The sequence below is a fragment of the Ischnura elegans genome, chromosome X, assembly GCF_921293095.1.
Source record: "Ischnura elegans chromosome X, ioIscEleg1.1, whole genome shotgun sequence".
Classification (NCBI taxonomy): domain Eukaryota; kingdom Metazoa; phylum Arthropoda; class Insecta; order Odonata; family Coenagrionidae; genus Ischnura; species Ischnura elegans.
This window is the reverse complement of record NC_060259.1, coordinates 43078269-43105237: the sequence shown is the minus strand read 5'-3', so window position 1 is coordinate 43105237 and position 26969 is coordinate 43078269. Positions and strand designations below refer to the sequence as shown.

The 26969-nt window shown below is 38.3% G+C and overlaps 1 protein-coding gene across 1 annotated transcript in view; it reads left to right on the top strand.

Annotated features, from left to right (window-relative positions):
* LOC124170946 (neuropeptide SIFamide receptor-like) overlaps positions 1-14265 on the top strand; it is a 246775-nt gene extending 232510 nt beyond the window's left edge. Inside the window, exon 3 of the mRNA XM_046550024.1 lies at positions 9453-14265. Within this exon, the coding sequence (XP_046405980.1) occupies positions 9453-10179 (727 nt within the window). The 3' untranslated portion in view covers positions 10180-14265. The remainder of the gene's footprint in view (positions 1-9452) is intronic.
* Positions 14266-26969: the final 12704 nt, after the last annotated feature.

Sequence of the window (26969 nt, the reverse complement as noted above, 5' to 3'; positions counted from 1 at the left end):
GTAGACTCTTCCTTAGCTCTACAGAAATCCTGCATACAAACAGTCACTACCATTTTTTTCGCGAAGAAGATAATTCTTTATTGAGTTGAATGAAATTCAATGAGCACCGGCAAATATAGAAATGGATAAGAGAACGTTGAAATTCTACTATAAATGGGAAAATCGTAATGCATCTATACGAGGAATGGTGCTATCATTATTTAGAGTTATTTAGAGCTATCTTCTGATGTTTACAGTTGTGACCCCATATTTATGGACAAAAAATGCTTAACATTGTCTACCCTACCACCTCCTGAAGTATTAATATAATAATAATATATTTATTGATCTTCAATATTACTAGATATGTTCATACACATACAATAAAATATGGAATAGGTATACAAGAAAATCAATCAGCCAAGCCAAGACTTGCTGATCAGCAGGAAAACGCATGACTGACAGCAATTAATTCCTTTACCTCAGTCAAAATATACTTTTTTGTGAATTGTTTTGTTTTTGACTCGAACCTGGTATTGTTTAAGGTTTTACAATTGTCAGATAGTCGATTGTAATATTTAATCCCCACATAGAGTGGACCTTTTACATAGGATGAAGTATTATGTGGAATTAGCATTAGTGAGTTTGCCTGCCTGGTGTTGTGACCATGGGTTACAAGAAAGTGTTTGCAGATTGTAGATTTCTCCTGGTGCACTCTGTATAATTTATTAAATAATTAAATATTAAATTAAAATCTCCCGTGTGGTCGATTACTTCATAGATAACATAAGTGGTCGTGGGACAGAAACATCCCCAATGAAATAGCTCACAGAACACTTGAATTAAGTCGTAAGAAATAACGCGTAGCCAAATTCGTAAACCTATCCGGGACATTCGTTTTTAGGCAATGAAGCTGGTACAACGGGTAACATAAGTGCTTCCCCTTAGAATTACCACAAACAAATCCTCCGGAATTTTCAACGACCTCAAATTAACAAAGATAGCCAGGAAAATAGATGCTACAGGGTCCACAAAAATATTTCCTACACAGCAGAAATTTTCTACACATTTTTTCTAAATAAAAACATGTTCCTCACCCTGAGTTTATCGAAATACCGAATTATGACGGAATGAACTAGAAATGCCATCATTTTATGCCATATCTATTCCAGCAACTTAATTGCAAGTGAAACCTTAAACAACAAATTAAATAGTTTACGTGCGCCTTATTCTACCTTATTTCCGTTTTTTCCCAGTTTTGATCCACGCGCGTTATAAAAATTCAAATTTGATATCTCTGCAAGAGAGGTCAAAGAATTTCTAAACATCAATTTAAAAAGTGGCATCATGCGCTGCTCCAGTTTCCTTGCCGACACCCGGCTTTCCATGACAAGAAATATTATAATCGAGTATGTTCTTGCTGTTGTGTAAACATTGAAATAAATTGAATTTAAATGACTTTTCCTTCCAAATTCCACAATTCATTGTTATGAGAGATTCTGAAACTGTATCAACGTCTACATCCCTGTACCGACCTTTACTTCCCTTTCCTGTTTGCATGGATTCACAAAATTATCAACTGCTTCGATTGTGACTTTTTTAAGCAAGGCCACATTTTCAAATTAATTACGTTCTTTCAAACCACGTAAAAATAAGTAGTTGAAGATCATTGAGTAGAGTAAATTTTCAGCTCTTCCCGGCATTAGAAATTACTTTTACGTGAGATTTAACGGCGTTTTGCCAAACATTATTCCTCAGTTCACAATAATATTGTCCAATTATTATTTAATTTAGCAATGATATGAAATTTATCACGTCGAAATTTCCCTCACACTCAATACACTAATTGAGGTTTTCCTTAATTGTATGCTTTATTTGGCGCTAAGGGGAAAATTTTCGGTAAACCGCTAGCATCATGCGTGCACAGGATAAACACAGATTATAATCTCACCGACTGACAAGACCATTGCATGGCTCACCGCTGGATAAATGAAACTGTTAATAACAACGCTTAGAAAATTGTAAAAATTAGTCCTACTCGACAGCGAATAGAAGCGACCGTTCCAGTAGGCACCGGTTCCCGGAATACTTGACATTTACTGAATGGAATGATGTGTAATTTCCACGCTACTTTGACGGAAGACAAATGCATACGAGACAATACAGAGAATAATGCGTGCAAACACGAGCAGGAATTTTAGTAGCCCATTCGGTCGTGTTTCACGCCGACAGTGGGGAGGGTTTCTATACACATAATGAGAAATATGTAGGAATCGTATTTACAAAAGAACCGTTTGCTGAAAAGAGGTTACCGTTGCCCAGGCTTCAGGGTGGAAATGTGTTGGAGGAATCAATAAAACGTGGCGTTGCAATTCTCCGGGACAGGATTTTTAATGGAAGAGGATGAAAAGGGATTTTAGATACATGGGTTGGAGGTTTGAAATTGGATGGGAAAATGGAAATGAATGACGATGAAGAAAAAGGGTGATATATGAATGAATGACGGGACCTAAAGGGTGTTTAGATGCTCAAACACCTCTCAGAGCCATAACAGGTTTTCAATTGAGGTCTTGTATATCGGAGGTACCTCGAAGAAAACTATCGAGAATATCAACAAAATAAATGCAAAAATAATAAGTTTATTAAACCTGGTTAAATTACGTTCAGATTCAGCCTATCACTTACTACTCATCTGTTTTATTGCTATTAAATCAAATTATAATTACTTAGCACTGATCAATTTTATTTGTGAACATATGTTTATTCGATGTCATATATTTTATTAATAATTCCAAGTGAGTTAAAATAACCAAGTTTTGGAGTCCTATGAAAATTATAAAAAAATAGCTACTTCAAAATCACATTGGCTCGATACTCGTTGTGTGTTTGCGTCATACTTTGCTCGTGTATGACCGCGGGATTGATTGCGATACGCCCGGTGAATACCGTAGTCTTAGTGCTGACCCTCCACTCTGAGCATATGGGCTAGATTCTCTGAGGGCAGACAGTCCCTGAATGGTACCTTTCCTCTGTACGCTACGCTCAGGCTACCGAGGTATTCCTGACAAAAAGCTATAAAAGGTTGACTTAGGATTTCTTTTCGCTCTTTTTTTTGCCAGCCTTCCCCACCCTAGCTCTCCTCAACGTCATATTTCACTTACGGAGAGCTATTACCTTCAAAACGTGTTCAAGGCAAGATTTGGACATATTCACTACCAACAAACGCTTCTAACTCCCCCATTCCATCTCAGTAGCTACTATTTCCGATAGTGACGATATAAATAACTATTATAGATCCTAGTGGCGTTATATAGGATAGGATTTTATTTTGAGAGAGATGAACCTGGAATTTGACTCTCCCACGATTATTACGGCATCATACCCCCCATACCTCCCAGAAACAATCTATCGCGAAATTACTGATCGTTTTATGAAATTCTATCATCGGATTTAAACTAAAATCATTTGTGAGCCAAGACTGGGGACTCCAACTTAATTTAATCAAATTCATTTTTTGCATAGTTATTCCAACTATAACCATTTTTATACTGTGGATGGTATTTACCTAAATGCAACATCCGAAGCGATCTAATATAAGGAATATTTTCGGCATAACCCTGAAGATATTAGGATTCGTCAAGCATATTGTGGGAAGATATTGAGATGAGAAAGTAATGGAAAGTTGCTATTTCACACTCGTTTGACCGCGATCGTATGAGACCTAGAGCAGAAAAAAAATCTTCGAACTGAATAAAATACAAAGGAAGGCTGCGCGGATCGTCAAAAACTGCTACAGGCGTACAGACGGCGTTACCCAGATTTTAAGCGAATTAGGCTGGGCCGCTGAGCCGCTGGAGACTCGGAGGCTGTGTGCATGGTTTAGATTTCTTGAACAATTGAGAATTGATATATTTAGGAGAAACACGGAGAACATCATCGTAGAGCCCCACTACATTTCCAGGTCCGACAGAGGGGATAAATTAAGAGACATATTTTGCCGAACGCATTGATATGGGAGTTCGTTTTCCCACGAACCATAAAGGACTTAAATGAATGCTAGTCGTAATCTTTTTTGAGAACTTGCTTTTATATGTAGACAGCTGATGTTCTATAGCCCCCTGCCACATGCATTTTTAAGCGGCTTGTGATGCTGTATGTATTTGTATATGTACACGAGAAAAATATTTCCATATCAAATTTAACTTCTCGGAATTCATTAGTGAAATAAGGTAATAAATTAATTAAAAGTCAGTTTAATGTAATCATTGCTTAATTTTGACAGAATTAGTCAAAGGGTACGGATGAATCGTCGAAGCTTTTCTATGCTATTCAAAGAATTTTGCCTTGTAATTGGGAGACTCCGCTGGGAAAAACAAGTGAATATTTCCGGGGTAATGGAATTAATAAAAGTCCGATAGGCATACAAACAGCCTTCATTACTTTTTTAATTTCATTAACATTAAGGTTTGAATAGGAAAACTGGTTATTTCAATGTCACTGGCTCTTAGGATAGGAATAAAACTTTAATGAAAACCACATTCTTCATCCAATTTGCATTTCCAACGTTTTTATTTCACTTTCAGGAAGTATGTGCATTGCGTGTCCATTCGTTGAGGCGGTGTATTTGTGGCCGGTGAAAGAGAAATGAAGGGAATTCTTATTTGTTCATGCGATAAATTAAGAGATATGTTTTGTCGAACGGATAGATATGGAAATTCGTTTTTCCCGCGAACCATTAAAGACTTAAAATAAATTCCAAGCGTAATTTCGTTAGAGCATTGGCTGGTATCCAAACACCCCCTGCCACACGCCTTTTAGGAGGCTGGCGGGGTAGTATATATATGTAGAGTAGCAGTGTCTTCCCCAACCGATGGTTTGTGTATTGTAGTTAAAATTACACGCAAGTGCGCGACTCTAACTAACAGTTTGCTCGCAGGAATATTGTTATTAGCTTTTCTGTTTAAAATTGCTACGTTTTAAAGTCATTATTGTATTAACTTTCCTGAACTATACTATATATTTTTTAAACTGCTGTTATTTAAAAGTTCATATTTGAAATATTTATATATCTTAATATTATTTTTAGACTTAGTGGGTGGTTTATCACCTTGATCACCCCCTTTCCTTGCACCACCGATAGATATTCTTGATGCCATACAACTTAAGTGTAGTCATATCAACTTCACCCGAAAGTTTTTAGCTTGGCATCTTCACTCGAATATTCTCCTCCCAAAGGATAGGAAAAAAATCACTACTGTTGAGAAGGAAAAATTTACGACATAAAAACTACAGCAATTTCAACGTAACACTCCTCTATCTTCTTCAGAGCAGTTTACTACTCTCTGGACGATAGAAGTAAACTGCTCTGAGAACAATGGAAGAGCATTGCATTGAAATGGGGGATCAGGTGGGTGTGGTGGCTGAAGTGTTGGCATCCCACCCCGTAGGCTCCGGTTCAAATCCCAGCAATGGCTCAGATTTTTTATAGGCTGCCCAGTCCCTGCTTCATTGCTGCGTGGAGGACATTTCAAGCGCAACACTCGGTCCGTCGGATGGGACGTTAAGCCCTGGTCTCCGTGGCGCCTTTCGTTATGAGGAGGCTAATGCCAACGCAGGGTTTCTCTTTGCCCTTCCTCCCATACGCTTCCCTCATAGCGCGAATGACTTTAGCTGTCGGTCGCCTCCTCCAAATACCATAAAAATAGGCGAGAAACCCATGCAGAGGTGCAGTCCAAACCGTAACCATAGTTGAGCTCTACCAAAAGAAGGGATTAGTACAGATTATGTAGCTGAAATTCTCGAGCCGCAAATTATTATTCCTTTCCCTTCCGTGATGATAGACGATAGAGAAACATGCATTAATACGCAGCACCATTCGTCTAAAAATTCTTCTAGTGCAGTGCAAATTAGAGTGCGACTTGACATCGAAATCGCGTCATCGTGTCTTAAGGTAGTTCAGTTCGAAAGTTAAGATCGGTCCCTTAGTCGCTCACGAGTTTCCGCATTAGCGTTCGATTAGCCTATTTTAAGAATAAAATTTATATTGGAATACTTTATGGGGCAAAAATTTGGACCATACATATTTTACGTCTTTATACAAAATATTTCCATGTAGAAAAAAGTTGTAATCATTAACTATTTAGTATCGCTTAAAATTATAATACATAATAAAAAAAATGACAAAAAAATGCCTAATAGTACAACCTAACCGCAACCACTCAGCAAAAAGAGCAACAGACATGCGGCATCACTAGATTCTCCACTGTGTGGCATGGGAATGGCGATAAAACTCACAAAAATCCCCCGTATTGATACGATTATAGGATGAAATTCCTGCCGCGTGATTTCACGTTAATATCGTCGATTAGGACATGAAATCCAATGCCTACTTCCCTTAGACAAGTGGCTACTGATGAATGATAACTAACAAGCGGTGATATGATATATTTCGCTAACGTCATGAATACGATTCGGCAGGTGCCGGTATTAATTCTGAGTTTTTCCACGCACTCACTTTAACCGGAGTCTCGGCGCTAAATATCATCATTAGGTTTACGAAAGAACATTGGCGGGGCTCATTGATGCGGGTGAGGGAAAGAGACGGGGGAAGCGAGGAGAGCTAGAGTCAGGGGTTTGAGGATTTGTTGCGAGACGATGAAGCGGAGTCGGGACACTTTGAAAGGGACTCTGCTTGGGGATTTGCTCGGGCGGCCAAGAAAGGAACAACACGTCATTAACAGGAGCTGAATAACGACCACGTCCGTCAGAATAAATGAGAATTCCTTTCATTTCTCTTTGCACCGGCCACAAATACACCACCTCAACTAATGGACACGCAATGCACATACTTCCTGAAAGTGAAATTAAAACGTTGAAAATGCAAATTGGGTGAAGAATGTGGTTTTAATGAAAGTTTTTTCCTATCCTAAGAGCCAGGGACATTGAAATAAACAGTTTTCCTTTTCAAACCTTGATGCTAATAAAATTAAAAAGGTATTGAAGGATGTTTTTATGCCTATCGGACTTTTTTTCATTCCATCCCCTGGAAATATTCATTTCTGTTTCCCAGCGAAGTCTCCCAATTACAAGGCAAAATTCTTTGAATAGCATAGAAAAGCTTCGACGATTCACCCGTACCCTTTGAATTATTCTGTCAAGTTAAGCAAGGATTACATTAAACTGACTTTTAATTAATTTATTACCTTATTTCACTAATGAATTCCGAGAAGTTAAATTTGATATGGAAATATTTTTCTCGTGTACATACACAAATACATACAGCATCACAAGCCGCTTAAAAATGCATGTGGCAGGGGGCTATAGGACACCAGCTGTCTACATATAAAAGCAAACTCTCAAACAAGATTACGACTAGCATTCATTTAAGTCCTTCATGGTTCGTGGAAAAATGAATTCCCATATCAATCCGTTCGGCAAAATGTCTCTTAATTTATCGCTTCTGTCGGACCTGGAAATATAGCGGGGCTCTACGATGGTGTTCTCCGTGTCACTCCTAAATATATCAATTCTCAATTGTTCAAGCAATCTAAACCATGCACAAAGCCTCCAAAAATCATAAATAAGAAACGAGAAAATAGGAATATAATAATACTAAAATAATCAATTAATACTAGGATAACTGTTCTGTTAAAATTAATTGGTATTCTTCCTGGCAAAGTTTTTAAAATGGAAACTCCTTCATTTTTTCGGCAGGGGCTTGCAGGCGTTTGTCCCGCAAATCTCCTACTTAGGCCTCGTAAACCTTACAATGCATCATTTAGTAGCTGTAACTTTCTGGCCGCAGAGCTGCCTTCGTATTTTTTGTAAGGATTTGTTTTCCCAGTGTATGAGAAAGGCGTAACTTACACCTGATACAACTGTTCCTGCAGCATGCTCGCTTTTTTTATACTCATCCACAATTAACATCACCTCTAAGTGAAATGTAGCTCATACAATTTAATACGTACACAATTGGCATAGCATATTTCATAACTAATGGATACCTTCCTTAACTCACACGATTTATTATTAAGAACAAAAAAATAAAAGGCATTATCCACCACACATGATGAGAAAATACTTCTGAGATTAATAAAATCATTGAAAAAGAGAATATATTTTTAAAAGACAGATGAAAAGTAAAATTTTTACTTGGCGGTCTAGTTTCGGTCTCTGAATGTCGCATTAAATATTCCCCTTATTCTTGGGAGGAGTAAATAAGATTGATCGTTGACCATTTCAGCATCATACCAAAGCCAGATATGTATTACATTGTACGTCTTCTCTTTTCTTCTAATCTCTCTTAAACTCTCCTTTAATGATTTCTAACATGTCTCTGTGTGATGCTCAGTAGAAATGTTTACATGTCACTATTAGCAATAGAAGTAACGAAAATTAATTGTTATTGTTGCGATCAAAACGAAAATAATTTCGATTTACGTAAACTCTTTTCTAGTAAAAAGGGCTGTTTCTAAAGCCATATGACGCTGACACTATCGTTGAAAAGCCATCATCAGAAATGTTGTTACCTTGCGGAAACTTTTTTAATCCCTTACTGAATTAATACGTAGAATTATTCACGAACGTAATATCCTCAAATAGTTTATTGTTTCAACGCTACCTTTTACCACGGAATTAAATAGTTAAACCAGTGGTTTCACAAACGCAGTTCTTTACCACCTATTACTTTCCTATCAGTCAAATATGGCTTTAAGAACAGAACAGAAAGAATTATATATTTTCATCTTTGATTATAGCCCCCAAATTCATATCAGTGACACCAATTTTGACTCCATTTCCCCATCTGAAGTAGTGATATCTTCCTAGCATACATGTTTCTTTAATAGAGCACTAATATATGTATTATTATTCTGTTTCAGGTCCCGAGTTTTCCATTGATCTTTCAATATATTACATCAAGCTCACTAAAACTGCACTCATTACTTGAAATTGGTGGTGAAATTATTTTTTGCATCAGTAAAAATAGCATTTTTAAATGAATACTTTGATTGATTTCAATCTTGACTTCATATTTAGGGGTACCACTAAGTGCTGAGTGATTTATAGTATCACCACCATTTAAACAAGACCGTCACTAACATTTAAATGTCCTCGATAGAGAAGCTCTTTCAATATAACCATAACAAAATTCATTAGCCATATCAAACTGTTTGAATCATTCATCAAATAAATCGCAATTCATTGATGCTTCTCAACATATGAAACTAGAGAAGTTATCGTAAGAAATTCAAATGATTTGCCTACAATTCAAACTAAAATAATGCTAATTGCAATCAGCAGTTTGGAATTGAAAGCATTTCATTATCACTAGTAAAAAGCCTGGCTGGAACTCAGCTAATGAGAATGGGAGAATTATATACCCACACGATAATTTCACTACGGCTTATGTAAAAACTTTTTTTATTCCGCAACATTTTGAGAATCTAATTGCTTTCCTCTCTCCCTCTTTCAAGGTTCTTGGCCATCTGGTACCCACTGAAGTGCCAGATAACTAAGCGAAGAGCAAGGCTGATGATTTTCATTATTTGGGTGGTGGCACTCACCACAACCATCCCTTGGGCACTGTTCTTCGACCTAGTCATCATTTTCCGTGAGATGCCTGAAACGAGGCTGTGCTTGGAGGTGTGGCCGCCATCACTGAACGGAGACTTGTACTTCCTGCTAGCAAATCTTGTCTTCTGCTACGTCCTGCCGACAATCCTCATTTCCCTCTGCTACATCCTCATCTGGATCAGGGTGGCCAGGAGACACATCCCCACCGATTCCAAGGATGCCATTGCTGAGCGAATGCAACAAAAGTCAAAAGTCAAGGTCATAAAGATGTTGGTGGTTGTGGTGGTCATCTTTGTGCTCTCCTGGCTGCCGCTGTATGCCATATTTGCCAGGATCAAGCTGGGTGGAGAGGTTGAAGACTGGGAAGACAAGATCCTGCCTGTGGCTACGCCCCTGGCACAATGGCTTGGAGCTTCTAATTCCTGCATCAATCCAGTTCTCTACGCTTTCTTCAACAAAAAGTACCGAAGGGGATTTGTAGCCATTGTAAAGAGCCGGAAGTGCTGCGGACGGCTTCGTTATGACACGGCCATCACATCCAGCCTCAGGAAGTCCTCTTACTACATGAATTCCTCTATGCGCCAGGACACCTCCGTTGCTTACATTTACAATAACACGGGCGTATAGGGAAACGGGAAAGGTCACCACACCATATGTGGTGGCTGTTTTCCACTCACCTTGTCAAATTCCAGCACATCACGCTCTCGTGCCACCCCTACCTCTGTGTAACATGCAAGTGTAGACCGCCGCCCCTTCACATGGTATGGTTTCGAGGCTACAGGGAAGTCGTGTTGTTTAAACAGTGTTAGGGTGATTTTTTCGTGGCCATACACCTAAATTGGCACTCAACGGGCTGTCGAGGAGAATGAATCCATAGCAGAGTCACGTAAATGAATTCTTGGATTCGAATATTCTCCATGTAACGCGTCAAAAGGGCCTAAATAGGTCGCCACATGTGCATGCAACTCACATAGAGATTTGCGAAAAAGCAGGTTTAGATGCAACAGGGTAAAATGATGGGGACTTTGAAGCAGGGCTTTCTGTCCTTTTTAGTATTTATGTACCTCGACTGTCCTTCGCTGATACGACAACTATGATGTTTAACCAACTCCTGTCCACGAGTGCGTGGTATCACTAACTTTCGTCTGCCAGCTCATTGTCCACTAGTTTAAGGTATATCGGGCGGAAACTAACTGTAGCAAAGTTTTCGCAAGTAACACTGTCTTTATGTTGTATACATACGATATCAATGAAAGTGCACGGAACTTCATACATATGTTTCGCGTCGCATACATGATACATTGGTGATGAATGTTCGGTATGTATATACTGTGAGTCGTTCATATATGTATGCGTACATAACATAACTGTGTGGGTGTTCGTAGCTTAATATGTGAGCATTTTACGTTGTAACACAGGCACACACGATTGCGTGCCAGTGCTAGTGTTCGCATTTGTACACACATCCACGTGCATAGAATCATATACATTCGTATACTGTGAAATAAACCTTTGCCGTGAACCATTTATGACATGTACGGTATATTTGCCTTGCTATGTGGACATTGATGTTCGTTTTCCTGTTGTTCAATACAGTGATTCATGTTTGATCGTTTTAACGGATCCATGCAATCTTACGATGAAAGCATGGTAATGGTAACCGGCTGTTTACGATCCTCCCTGTTTAAGCGTAATTTTTCTTTGCCCTGCAAAGAAGGATATTGCCAAAGTCCTGACAGGCCTGTTGTCTCCCAGGTGTAACCTGAAAACACAGATGTAATCAGGTGTTTCAAGATTCCCTTATCATAGTCATATTTAGATAACATGTATAAAACGTGAATATTTTATGTGTAGAAGAGTTGGATTTGCTGAAAAGGGAAGTCGGATACCTCTTTTGGCCTAGTACCTCATGAAGCCAGATTACACACACCGTAATTACGCTCAACGCTCCGGAGAAGATAATTGCCACAGCTTTACAAGATGTAGCAACCATAAATTCACCGATGACATATATAGTACCTTTCAATAATATGCATTCTTAGTACATGATTAATTATTAGTTCAAAACAACCCGTGCACGTTCAAATCACTTAATTTATTAATTTTCTTGCTGTTTCTTGGATTTTTATAAAGCCTCTGAACAAAATAATACATATCTATTCCAAGTTTAAAATTATTTATCTTCATCTTATGGCAGTCACACTTTTGAAAATTGTTGTTCCGTGATTATCATCCTAAAAAATGTCGACCAATTTTTCCACCAAGCCAAGAAATATTTGATGGCTTGAGGTACAATAACATTAAATCCTGCTTAGTTCATTAACTGCACTCTGGTACCTTTTGGTATTTAAGTAGACTAGGGGTTCGATAGCGGTGTCTACTTAAACTATGTATTTCACAAACATTAATATAAGAAATGTTTATCAACGGAATTATAAGAGGACCATTTCTGGTACAAATTTCAAGAAACCTGGTATCAATGTCGCTATGATCCGACTTTGGCAGAAGTTTGACGCTTCTCCAGTATTATGATAATTGTATAGTACTTTAAAGTTGTTTTAAATTTAGAGAACTCGAACTAAGATAAGGTATTCATAGTGATTTGTTCGGAAGTTGATTGTTTCAGAATTGAGAGAGGGTTATTGCGCCAATCGGATTTTTACACCCCGGAGGAAGGACGCGTATTTTTCTTAATCCTAAATTCAACCGCTGTCAACACACCCATATCCTCTCTCTCTCACTATCTATCTTTCACTTACACATACAAACACCTCGTATATGATATTAGTTTTCACAGATCTTGATAACTTATTCTGGGAAACGACAATGGACTGTTGCGTAAATACTGTTGTGAACACGTTAAGGTGTGATCATTAATGACACATATCTTTTCAAAAGAATTGAAGGGATTTATTTAAAAGTTGCACTTCATTTGTTTACATACTTTATCCACAAAATACAGATTTAAACAAACGTTCTTGTACTTGAAAACCATTAATCGTGCCTTTACTAAATTTCGAATGCAGTTGTTTACTTTCTCCGAGTTCATTAATTATTACAACTCTACAAGTTAAGACAACACTTGAAACGCTTTTTTAAAACGCTTAACCACTTTTTTTCACGAAGTTAGTTGCAAGGCCAAAGGTACATAAGGCCTAATACTGTCATAAGACCAAGTATAGAGTCAATTGGCAACATATTGACATCAGACAGAAGAAAAATCGAGTGTGAACGGCCAAACTACCTTGTTGCAAACAAGGAAGTCAAACGTTGCTTGGTTAGAGAATAATTAAGCAAGGGGACAGCTTTCTAATTAGCCCCACACCTATCCTTGCTATAAGAATTTGTTTTAGAAAAATTTTGGGATCCTCCGTCCGGTCTGACCCATTTGTTACACTGTGGGCCGTTATGACATCTGTTGGATGGGAGTCAATTTAGGCTGGAAACAATACTAGTCAGATAAACTGATGAATATATGTATGATATTGGGAGAGTGAATAATGTACAAAGCATTGTAAAACTGTACCATAGTAATATGAAAGAGTAATTATTTATGTTATGAAAATGTGATTTGTGATTCCTTGGTGCTGTTGAAAGACCAAGATAAATGATTTTGTAAATATTTTCTGAAAACTCTTACTCTAAACGTACTTCATCTAAAGATGATGAAATGTTCAATGGTAACATTGACTGAGATTAATTTCTTATTATCGTACCGTAATCAATATAGGGAAAACAGTCCGTCAAGGAGCTTTGATGTTTCACATTCCGTGATTCCTCTAGGAAACAGTAGCCTAATTATACACTATGGTGTGTTGTTTGTTGAAAATTATAACAGTGTATGTGTTTTCAATGAAATTGGGATTAACACTAATGAAGTTCTAGCATGTATTCAAACCAAATGCATGACATTTGTTGACTGCACGTAATCTAAATGCTTGTTAGCCTAGCCATAATAATATTTTGTTACTTGTGATTACGCTTAAAACCATAAAGTCGTCGAATTATGATTCAATAAAATATTATAAAAGAGAAGAACTGTTGTAGAAAACAATAAGTGGTTGTAAGCGTATAGGCTATTTATATCACATGTCAAACAACTATAAAATTTGTTCCCATTGCATTTACATAAATCATACCATTGCGTATGTGCGGATGTCAAGGATGCAAGAGCGACTTCGTTGACGCTTAAGCAACAGAGTAATTACTGAGACCCAATGATCTTGTCGACATATTTACTGCCCTTTGATCATGGTTGGATTACTGGACTCCATGTTACATTATCTGTGACCGTTTTGATGTTTAATTAAGGATACTATTACATAAAATACCAATTGGACAGCTTTTTTCATTGAATCTTTATCCGTAGATAATTTTGCATTTGTTAACAATGTTAAACTAAAATATCTTTTTATACCTCCAGACAATACATATCTCCGACCAGCTGTTCTAAGTCTTTCTAAAACTTAAATTACTGAAAATCCAATATTTAGACCGTATCATGGATTACTTGAGTTATAATTGATCACTTAAGGGTACAGATAATTTTTTCTTTCGTTTCCATTGATCCATATTTAAGTTATTAAAAGTCGCCTATTTGTGGCTATAGACCCGGTGTATGATGTATACACATGTATGTATAAGATTATCTATATATTTATTGATGTTGCTAAAATGTATTGCAGAAATGTATTAAAACGTTAAGCAAAATTACTCATGTCTTATGCTAATTTTATTTATCCATCCAAATCGCCGGAGGAAAAATAATATTCCATCACAAAGTTTGAAGCGACTCAAAACCGAATTTTAAAAAATTTTTATGCAGAGCAAAAAATACGTAATTTTCCAGCCTCAGTGGCGGCGAGGCAAATTCCTTGCCTGCCAAACCAAAGGGCGCGGGTTCGAGTCCTTATCTAGAGCATGATCGTCCTAAGTTGTTTCACATTATATTCTCTCGCTGTGAAGGCCTTAAATGAGCTGTTTTGGTGGAGATAAAAACAATAAAAATTAAAAAATTGAGCACTCAAATGTTTAGTTGATAAATTACTTGATATTAAAAAAATATGTATCAATATATTGACGTTTAGGCCAAAATAAATTGCCATAACCCGTCAGGAGTCGGAATCAAACCAATTTTGATACATGTATTTTGGTTACCCTTCCGACTACTAGATGACTTTGCAACGAAGGTCTCCCGATGAATGAGCAGCATGCCCTAAGAATTTCCCCGCTAACACCACAGTCACTTGATCGTTAATCCTTGGGTAAGCTAGTGTATACGTATAACTAGCTTCGACTCAGAATTAATGCATCTAAAAAGGTCAAAATTTTCCAATAAGCAATGAAATAGGGGCTAACACTCCTGTTAAAATTTTGTCGTAACTAAAATAACAGTCCCTAGCGCTCTCAAGTTTGATTTATATCTACATCTACATACTACCCCGCAAGCCGCCTAAAAAGTCGTGTGACATGGGGGTGATATGACGCCAGCCGTTTACACATAGAAAGGAAATGCTCTAACGAAATCACGATTAGCATTTATTAAAGACCTTTATTGCTCGGGGGAAAAAAGAATTCTAGCATCTATCCGTTCGGCTTCTGTTGGACCTGGAAATATAGTAGGGCTCTAATATTATGTTCTCAGTGTCGCTCTTAAAGATATATTATCTTCATTGCTCAAGCAATCCAACCTAATGCGCAGCCTCCGAGTCTCCAGCGGCTCCCAGCCTAATTCGCTGGGTAGCGCTGCCTGTACGCCTGTAGCAGTTTTTGACGAACCGCGCAGCCTTCCTTTGTATTTAATTCAGTTCAAGAAATATAGGTATGACTGAAATGCACTCCGGACTAAGAAATTGGGATACACATTATAGTGAAGCCAGTTATTTTTTCTGGGTCACTCTATTTGTAGGATCACTAATTTCTTATCGCAAAACAACGGGAATCTATTGGTTGAAAGGTTTCCCAAGCACCACCAGTTGGCAGGCAATGGCTTCAACCCGATTTATACCCAAGGCCCGTCAATGGGACACTAAGGGATGCATGTCCTAAGCACATTATTTAATGCCCTTTACATCAACTAGTGGGCTATCCGGCGTTAATTGGAAAAGATAATACCCAGGTAGGTGGGAAACTTGGCTTACATGCTGATGAATAGGATAGGATTTGAATGTTTTTTCTTTGAGCGTTTCAAGTGGTTGTGCCTATCCGACAGTATGTCCAACCGCAGAAGTAGTATGACGTGACGTAATAAATTGGGATGAGAAAGTGACACAAAGGACGCGTTATACCTTACGGACGCAACCGCAAGTAGCACTACGGGTTTTGGGGGCATGAGATACACCTTGTGGTAACTTATGTGTAGCAACCTTCGTCGCAATCAATGCAGCCGTATGGAAACGCATAGTGAATAGACAAAAAGACATTCTTTTATACAAATATGGAAGACCTTACAATTACATATATTCAATGCAGAGGCGGATTCAGCATCAAATTTGCTTGGGGGCACCATGCCTTGGTCCGAGGACAATGGAATGACCCCCGGAAGAGGGACGTTGTTACATTATGGAGTGGTATGCCCCACAATAAATACAGCTCAAACTTCTCTCGCGATTGGGACTTGTAGCCATGCATTTGCTCACGCCCTTTACACCATTATCATGATAAAAGAATTTAAAATTTAAAATTTTTGATAAAATTTGGGGGAAATATGATACCGGTGACCCCCCTAAAACCGCCCTTTAGTCACTGGCCCCAGAGAATCAGTTTACACAGAACAGAGTTTTGATAAATCTGAAGAGTGATTCCTTTAAGTATCCAAGTATTTATACTTTTCGAAAACGAACTCCCACTTCACTACTGCACTGCACATTATCTAGGATATCAACATGGATAATGGAATTGGGCCCAATATGATGGGGGTGCATCGATGGGGGTATGTTAAGTCATAAAACCGAATACAACGGAAAAATAAATTCCATGCCTACCTAGAGAACTCAAGCTTTCACAAAGTTTTAATTGACACGATTCAGTAATGACCAAAGCAAAATACTCCGTTGCGATTGAATGATCTTTTCTTCAGGAAATAATCGCTAAAAGAAAATAAGAGGTCCCAAAATTCCAGACTGGTACACTAATATCGATATTTTAGAGTATTCTGAACGGGTTGAGTAATTAAAAGAACTAAGGATCGTCTTCATAGAGTGTCTTCTTACATTAAGGGGCCATACCAGGTAAGGAAGTGCAATACCCGGGATAAACAATCCAGTTTCAGATGATCAAGGTCTGTCATAGCTCAAGACGTTCTTCAATCTCATTCACGAGCCAAAACAGCATAGTACTGATGAATATGCATTAAGGCACTATTTTTATCTATTATACTGAACAAAAACCATATCAATTTTTTTCGTAGAACTTAGGGCGTTGGTATACGGATCCAGCTGATTATTTTCTCTAAATAATCACCTAATACTATTTCATTATCAATGGTATTAGATGGTTGAAGGAGTTCATTGATACAAATGACGTTTCAATTTCGTAGTCTGTCGCTTTCTTCTGGGAGAATGTGAACGTTCATCTTAAAGATGACAGAAGATGACGCTATTGAAACTTCCATACCCATAATCGCTTAAACTTCACTTTCAGCCAATGCCATTATAAGAAATAAAGTTAACTGAGACTAAAAGGTAATTTTAATAAGGTATTACGCGTTGAAAGATTATTAGTTGTGAGATGAAACGATATAACGGAACCTAAACAAAACGGCGAAAAAACAATTACTTGTACACCATAGGAATGAGATTTAAAATAACCTCTACGATGCTGCATATTCTTTTAAAAGTCAAGGAAACAGACTTCGCAATTAAAAATTCTAATTGAGGCCTATTTTCAGTAGTGTGAATTCGTAATTCACCATTCCGAGGTAAAAATGAATGATGTTCTTTGAGCTGAAGCGTGTATTCCTCGATATTTCTTGTTGCGTGATTCTCACTAGTAGCTCAGACGGGATAATAGATCAGACCCGATTACCTTCCAGATGGAACTCACCCCAGCCGGAGAAAAAAGGGACTAAGCGATGATAAACTTAGCCCATGCAGCTAAAATCAAGGATGAAAAAAGTTTCCAGCTGCAATCCAGTTGCTCAGGAGATTCTCTAACTAAAAGCAGAAGTTTCAACAAAAAATTAATAATAAGTACTTCAAGTCAAAGAAATATCTTCAGAAAGAATCATATAACTTTTTCAAAGATGAATTCACTCACAATAGATTTTATTCGGCATCCCATTTGGCTACCCTCATTTGGCTCGTGTTCTTAGGTATAATAATAACTTTTAAAGTTACTTCACCAGTCAAAAGAAACAAAACTTAATGGGTGATTTTTAATCCTAATTGACTAAGCTCTGAATTGAATTTTCCGTTATCTTTAAATATTCTCGAAAATCAGTATGGATGTGATGAGAAAATGCGTCCTTTTCCGTTTAATAAATCAAAATTGATCAGAACCGAATTTTAATCGGAGAGCTTGTCCCTAAAAACGACTTGCAGATGACCACTAGACTAATCTGACGAAATCTATTTTCTTTTTTTAAATCTATATTCGTTAGTAGTGAAGAATGTTGGCTTTACTCTCCCCATGCTTTGAAATCAGAGTTTCTGTCTCCGGCTGAGGAAGAAGTCACTACTTCGAAAGCTAAAAGTTTTATTTTCCCGTTTTCTTTCGTGTGTTTATGTTTAGTGATAGTGACTTGAACCATTCATATCATGTGCTACGTGCATCTCAGTTTTCCATAATATTGTGCGCATTTGTAACTAGGATTGATTTGTTAAAGTCCAAAACACCGTATTGCAATATAAAAGGAAACCAAGTACATGTGTATCTTAAAAGTGCTTCTTGTTGCGACAAGGAAATAAAATAATTCAAAGAGAAAAATTGGGAAAGCATCACTTGCCGCATGAGCGCAAAAGAATCCTCGCACAGAAAAAGTGAAAATTTTAGAGAAAATCATGAAAACAATTGTAAAAAGCAGGCTTCTGTAGAAGAAACAGGACAAAGAAATGTTAAAAATAGTACCGCAGACGAGACTCGATCTTGGAACCTCAACGTATTAGTCGAACACCGTAGCCACTGGGCCAAAGCAGTACCGCTCCTTGCGCCAATAGTGACTAAAGTTGGAGTGCGACTTAAAGCGCGGAGACCGGTTTCACAGTAAGGCGGCAACTGCTCCCTAGTGGAGCCTCCTATAGTCATACAAACTCTATGGTATTTGGGTGAAAGGAAAACCGGCCTGTCCGCGTTTGCCTGCGGTCAACTTTCGTGGCGTCCACGACAGTCAATGACGCCAGCAGGCTACTTATTCCATTCCTCAGACACGATTAATACATATTCTAACCATGGAAGGAACAAAAATGTGCTTCATGACTTTTCATGCCCAGTCACTGGAGCATTAAATGCCAGTATTACGCCTCTTCATCTCCAACGCAAATATGACGCCTGCGAATTCAAGAAATAAAAAGGAATGGCACTTCATTTAAATCGAAGCACTTACACCTAAATGCAAAACGCTATGAACACTACACATAATGATAAAAGATTTAGCTATTTCATTAAATCATCAATGTGTGATCTTTGAGCTAGATTAAAATCTATTAGATTTGGTTTTTACTTTTCTTTACATTCGCTTTTTTCCTGCCCACTAAACTCCTTGAAATCAGCGTCATTCATGGATGTTGAGTTTAATATGGAGAAGTCAGACTCCTACCTCACCTGCACATCACCACAGCCGTATTGGAAACAAAGTAAGAAATAGCCAATCACCTCAGTACTTTTAAAGATACTTGAGTACAACTTATCAAGTAATCGCTTAACTGTCGGTGATGGAGTGCCGTTTTGATCAAGGCAGTACAACAACCAAAATTTCATTTGAAATAAATATAATTTTCTGCCGATGCATCCCAAGTATGTTTACAATGCTTCGCTCGTCTGAATTTACTGATAGTTATCGTAGTCCTCTCCGTAGCGTATGACTATTCAAGTAAACTCACGGCAGCGAAAATATGTATTTTTCATGAAAGCGAATCACTGTAACCCAAGGAGAATATTCTAATACACTGATACTATGCATAAAATGGAGTCGAATCGTGAGATTTCACATTCATCTTAGAAACGGGAATAATACCGTTAAAAATATGACAGCTATGACTAACTGCCTACCCCGGTAGTCAAAATAAATAAAATACTTCCAGATACGAGTACATGACAAATTATCGTGGTGAACTCAAATGATATTTTCCGTAACTATGAGCAACAACTTCTTTTATTATTTATTTTCTCGATGACTTAAACTGTTTTCATTGTTGGTATTATTTCATGAGATTTTCTATAAAAAACAAGACGGATATTTTTTTATTATTTCAATTAGAGGAATATCTGGGAATTAACTTTGAATGATTTTAACAAAGTGTTTCATTTATTTTACAGAGGGCTGGTCGCAATCAGCTTCTCACGCTTGACGATGCACTCCTGATGAGAAAAAGTTATTTAAAAAAAAAAATCCATTTCCGTTTTTTATCGACAAGCATTTCAAATTGAGATGCATTTTTCACAAGTCCGCCTCCATGCAAACAACTTTACTTTGGGGAAAAGAGAGATAATTGAGTATAGCGAGGAAAAAAATCACAAAGGAGTGCGAATAGCTATTTTTGGCGCACCAAGGATGTTTATTCACGCACTTGACAAGCAAGGGAAAGCAATAAACGCAGCGATTATTCATTTTCAGAGCAAAATAAATTCACCAATATTTACTAAAATCGAAGAAAAATAAATTCAAAAACTTTGCTTCATTATCTTTTGCCAACAGAATTCTTTGGATGGCAGAGACCATTATTTATCTCCACTGTCAATTTATTCATTAAATTAAGCGTACAAGGAAGTTTTAATCCAGGAATTTATTAATAAGCTTTTATCAATGAGGAATGCTAATTTCATTGTTTCATAAAGCAGGTATTCAATATTTAATACATACGTTTGGATAGGTTAACACTGAGGCTAATGAAGGTATTCAGCTAGCTGTGTGGAAAGCGTGAATGCAATTATGAAGTATAAATTTAAACAATCCGAGTCACTATAAGATACGGTAATGCTATTATTCTTGATAGTCTATCCTCATTCCTTCATCTACTATATTTAAGTTAACACACGCTTCAACGACAACAATAGTGTATCCATACCTGATACCGAGTGTTTGGACTACAATAACCAAGCGAATATTTTTTTATTATATGAGTGTTTTTGCTGTGAATTAAACTGGCTGCATGCAAAATTAAAGGTGTTGGCTATTGCTAAACCATTGTTATGCTTGCTACGGCCACACTGAGTGTGTCTTGGACGGAACGTAGCATTCGTGAGGGTTATGGAACTTGGAATATATTAGAAGACAATACAATCGCATCTATATCTTCCAGAACATTAAAAGACATCACTGTCATCTACAGGCACGGCATATGTGTGCTTACAGATGATATTGATGAGTTGGAACGCGTCGGGTAAGCAGATAGAGAAGGGATTGCAACTTAACTAATTGGTAGTTACCGTTCCAACACACACGCGACTCTCGCTCAGAGTTTAGTACAGTTAAGGACCTAAAAATAATGTGAACTTAACTAAGGAAGTTATAATTCTTTTTCAGCCTAAGAGTAAATGGGGAGAAGGAAAGGGGTGCGTTGGAAAAGGGAGAGGGGGAGGATTAGTGGGGAGAGGGGGTTAGTATGAGATATTCAACGCAGGGAAGCAATTGGCCTGCAGATGCCAAATGCACGCCAATTCGAGGGTGTGGAGATTGAGGACGGAGTTAGTGGGGGGAAAGGAGGCAATAACTGATACTTTGAAACATTTATTGAAGAGGGAGTCGTGAGACAAAAAATGTGTGGGAACTGGGAGAGGTGCGTGGGGGGATGACGGACAGCGGGAGGCGCGTTGATTATTTACTCTGAGGTTGAGGGGGGTGGTGCATTGGCCTACATAGAAAGCAGGGCAGTAGTTGCAATGAGGTAGGTGAACGATATTGGTTGAAGTACAGGTGGTAGAGGGAATTATCCGGAGGCATTTAAACTTGGGGAGGAAAGAGGCTGGGGTAGAGAGAGTATCTTACATGTTTTACATCCGGAAAGGTTGTACGGTGACAGTGGGGTAATGGCGACTGACTGCGAATTTTGAAAAGGACGGGAGGCTTTGAAAATGGTGCTTAGATTAGGTGGCCTCTTTTAGGTGATCCGTGGAGTAGAAGGGAAAATCTGGGAGGTGGTTTTGTGGTTGGAAAGAATGGGGTACAAGCATTGCCGGATCCAGAAGGCAACACGCTCACCCACAGCACTGATGTCACGGGAAATATTTCAGCGGAAATTAATTTTTTATTTAATATCAGGAGTGCTAGCACCTTCACTTCTCCCGTGCCACTGTTCCACCCACTCGATGCAGACCCCTGGAGAAAAGAAGAGGAAATGAAAGAAAAAAAAAGCGCAAACAAGCGCTTTCTTTAACACCAATTCCCTCGTATTATTTCTTTGCTCCGTCATTGAAACCATATAATTATTACAGTTAACACAAGCATGGGAAAGTGCTAATAAATAATGAAAGTAGAACTTTAACTAAATTAAAGTATTAATTCACGGAAAAAATGAAAGTAGAAATTTAAGTTAAGCATAAACTTCAACCATACAACGAATGCTTCCAAATGCTCAGCTAAATCCCGAAATCATACGATGTATATACATTTTATTTACTTCCGAATGAAATTCACTCCAGATTTGTGAAAATCGCTAAGAAATAAGAACAAATTCATTGCTTAATGTCTGTTGTTGCCTAAAAAGGCTTTCATTGAAATTATTACCTACTTATAAACGAATATTTCAGTCTCTAACCAGATTATAAGCTAAATAATTTTTCGGGAACATTAAGAATAAATAAAAATCTAAGAATTCACCAACCGCAAAAATTAACCGTATGTACATCATTGATGTCTCCAAAGTGCAGGCAGGCTATGGCTCCCATATTTTACATAGGTGCTAACTTATGACTTTGTATTCCTACGTGGAAAATAGGCCCAGGATTTCATGGGTTTAGTAGTAAAATGGTCTCTCAAGGACCAAAGATTACGTCTTCAGTCACCATAAAGTAGGGATGATAATTGGAATGAAAAGAGAATGTTTCATTTCGACCCTGAGGTAAACAAAAATTTAAGGTCTAGGTTTAGTTTCCTTCCCGCACGAAATTAAAATCACCAATGAGTTTAGCTTCGAGCCAGGAAACTATTCCCTGGAACGAAACTAAATTAATCGAAACTCCGCTGCTCATAGCTAAGTTTCGATCCCAGGGGCCTGATTCTGGTTCTTCCTGGCTATAGCAAACGCGATTTGTCGAAAAGATTGGCGAACGGTGACTGAATTCGTATTCTCATTTTCATTCGCTAGCTATTTCGCCAGAAAAGCTTCACTCCGTCCCTCTGGTGACGAAAAAGTTATTCTCGTTCCGTCTGGTGAGCATATAGCGAATGTAAAGATTCGCCAAGACCGAATTTCGCTAGTGACGACAGTGCGGTCGCTCTAGCGGCTTGGCGAAAGAATTGATGAGAGACCGATTTGTGATTTAGTTACATCTACACACCATTATTATGTTATATTTTTGATCCCGATGAGTTTAATTATTATTCAAATGCTTGGCATACAACCTGTGTGTAGTTTTACTCGTCTAGTCGTTCTACGTAATTAAATAGATGGGATTAAGAGTGGGTTTGCTTTTGAATGAACCGCGAAGCTTTTGTCAGGCGAGCGTATTGTGTTATCGTGGGAGTGCTGTTATTCTGAGCATATAAATGTGTTGAATTGGCTGAGAAAACTCGTTGTTTCGGTTCTTCTGCTCGTGAACGTTTCATCGGAAACGATAAGAAAGAGACTCACCGGAGTTTTGTCATATGCATAGAGCATGTCGCGCATTTATTGAAGTAGTGGTGTAGTAGAAAGCATGGCTTTCTACCAATCTTATGGCTATAAGGTCATTTTCTGCCATAGTCACTTTTATCTCTCCACCTCAAGAAAAAGGTTTACATACCACGGTTTTCATATTCAGAGGCAAGTCACTCTGAAGTTGTCAAAATATTTTCTATGCACAGGAAAATCCATCATCAGTTGTTCAGCTCTTATAAAGACAGCTTTATATTTATGTCCGCAGAGTTCTAGGATGTGTGGTACGCCAGCATAGGATGTGAAGTACGCTGTTATGCCGCCTTTGGTGTTCATCCAACATCAGCAAACTATGGTTATATGAGAACATTTGACTGTGTTCCTTAACTATTCTTCCCTAAAATCTTATCCTTGCCTTACATAAGTTCCTTAGCGTACGAAAAGGTGCTTATCATTTTCTTCTGTAAGTAAACCATAAGAAATAGATATCTCTTATTTTGTGCTATCTGCATTAGGTTAAAATTGAAAATATTAATCCATAAGTTTCACCGGAGTGACTTTTGGACTCATCGTTCACATCTACGAAAAAGAGGAAAAGCTAAGAGATCGGTTTTATGTCCAACTATGGAAAACGACTAATGAATAAGCAATATTGTACAGCAATACTTGATGTAGAATTTTGATAGTCTCACGCAATAAACAAAACATGGCATAATATATTATAGAAATATGATTTGAACTTACCTGCGTGCTTCGCGCTCTTCAATTGTTTCGGACTGCGGAGGCAGTGTTTTGATCGCTGAAATTATCTCGTACCCATTGACTCATGGGTATTCGTCATTGCCTACGTCACAATCTAACGATTTGATCGTTGGATCATTCTTCCTCATAGAATGATCCTCCAAGGTCGTTAGAACATTAATTGCGTTCACTTGGTTTCGCAGTTAGTACTAACTTAGTAGGGCCCGCCCGCCTTTGTGACGGTGCGGGATTCCTCGTCCCCTCCCTTCCTTTCCTATCCTTCCCCTGGAGGTGTCGTCGGGCTCTCATCGCGGCGATGCCTCCCTTCCTTTTTCCTTCCTCTGTCCTCCCCCTCTCGAGAGGCACGGGCGTCTCAGACTTGGTTCCCGGTCATCGAGAGCGTATCCTTTGCGGGGCCCGCCCTGGGACACCCGAACCCACTGCCTACGTCACAGTGTTTCGCCAAGAGAACGAAGTTACCCGAACTGAAGCGATAGGCGCGGCGAAAAGAACGAGAATAATCGAGGGGAAAATTTTCGCTTCGAGTTGTCTTGGCGAAGCAAATACCCGGGCGAAAGGAGAACGAGAATCACCGCCCAATAGTTGAGTGGAGGGGGATATGAGGGAATAGTTTCGACCGATTACATGTGACATACATCGAATGAGGGGTCAAGCGGGGCCCTTTGAAAGATACAACACACCAGGGCCGGGACCTAGTAATTCAACTGATACGCACGATACCCCGAGAGGGGAATGAATGAGAAAGAAGATATGAAGGAGGCGCCGACGCCATTACATGTGACATACGTGAAGAGAAGTTGAAACATTGAGCTTAAAAATCAAATGGCCAATTTGCGTTCACCGTTCTCCTGTTTGTGGTCAAAATATGAGTGCCCTGATCATCTAATGGCGGTAGGCCGAACCTCCACTTCATTCAACCATACTTCTTACTCGGTGTGTGGGTCGACAATTTACCGTTCGAAGGTGAAGCACTTGGTCCCTTCCGGTGCGAAACATTATCTGTGTTTCATTTCGACCCAAAGATTTAGTTTAGTTTCGACCCGAAGTAGTTCTGACTCCGATTTCGTTTGGACCCAGAGTTTAGCTTCCCGAGTTTAAATCAATTTCTTTTCATTCCTACATTTCGCCGGGAATGAAACTATTGTAATTTCACTGGTTATGACTTTCGTTTAGTTTCGATTGCCGTCCCTGCCACAAAGAGGTGAATCAAGGAACGGCTATATACACAATAGGGTAGTTTCCTTCATCAAAGAAAACGAAAGGCATTGATTGCGATTCGTTATCCACCATTAGTGTGTTTATAATATACAAATTATTTGGTTTTAGAAATCCCGGTTCAGACGAATGGCAACGGTCAATTTTAACCTCATTTGAAAAAGGCCAGATTGGCGCCCATGCGATGCCACTCCACGTGACGTCACAGGGACCTAGTTTCTACATATACGAGTAGATAGGAGTTTTACATCGTCTGAGATTACCAATGCATGCATGAGGCACAGAGCTAAGGGAAACATGTCTTAATAATCAACTGGCTAAGGTCGGAAAGTTTTCTTCGTTTGATAAGGTATAAATAATCCTTATTTAAGCAGAGCGCTACCAGCTAGCAGGGTACTCGGCTACCTGCTAGCATCCTGCGTCGTATCAGCGCTCAAAGCCTCGCCCCAAGGTCACCTCACTTGCGGCAGCGGGAACCAGAACGACGTCACACGGAGATTTCCCGGCATTCATACTTAGCCGTCGCGTTTTCGTGCGTTTGAAAATTTTCACTTTTCATTTAATCGCGAAAATTAGACATCGTCATTAAAAAAGCTAAAAGCATGAAATGCGTACTCCAGGAGTAGTAATCATTTGATTTAGGCAATAAAAAAATAATAGGAAACCACCCTATTGTCATGATAGTATCAAAAAGTGCTCTCCTTAAAATGTTCCATTTCAGTGACCCAAAGCCAAAACAGCTACATCTTTTTTTTTGAAAATTGTACTAGAAAATCCGCATTTTAAATCACTAGGAAATTATTTTCTAAGCATATGTTAAATGCTGATTAATTTCGCAATGAATGCGATGATTTGATCCAGAATTGATCAAGTGTGTCTTTTACCAAAATAATGTGGTAATAATTAAGAGGTCAATAAAGAGGTTGTCAATTACTTGATTCCTCTAGATTAGTGTGAATACAGCTTAGTAAAAGTTATACCAACAAAAACCAAAAATGTATAAATATTCAGAGTAAAAAATGTAAATAAATCAATAAATACAACACAAATCAACTTCCAAGAAATGCAGCAATTTATGTATTCGACAAATTAAAACAAACTTAAGAATTTTATACTTATAACACTAATAAGAGATTTTTTCCTAGCTTTCATTTTGGAAAATTCGTATTGAACAATGAACTGAACTGATTATACTGAAAATTGGACAGAGCGCTTTTGCTTTTGCAGAAGGCTTTTGCTTAGTGCCCTACGCGGCCGCCTACTTTACTTACCGCTTAAGCCGGCCCTAGCCACACTGTGACTTATTCATGATTAGCAGTTCCTGGTATGAAATTGATGGAAATCCGCTGTAGATAGACTGAAGTCTCGGAATAGGGACAAAATACGAGGTGTATTCAATTTTAAAGCCTATAATTTTTTCTTCGGACTGGAAACGAATAGAAACATGTGTATTGTATTAAAATGAGCGCGCATTATTTGTCAAAACGTCAC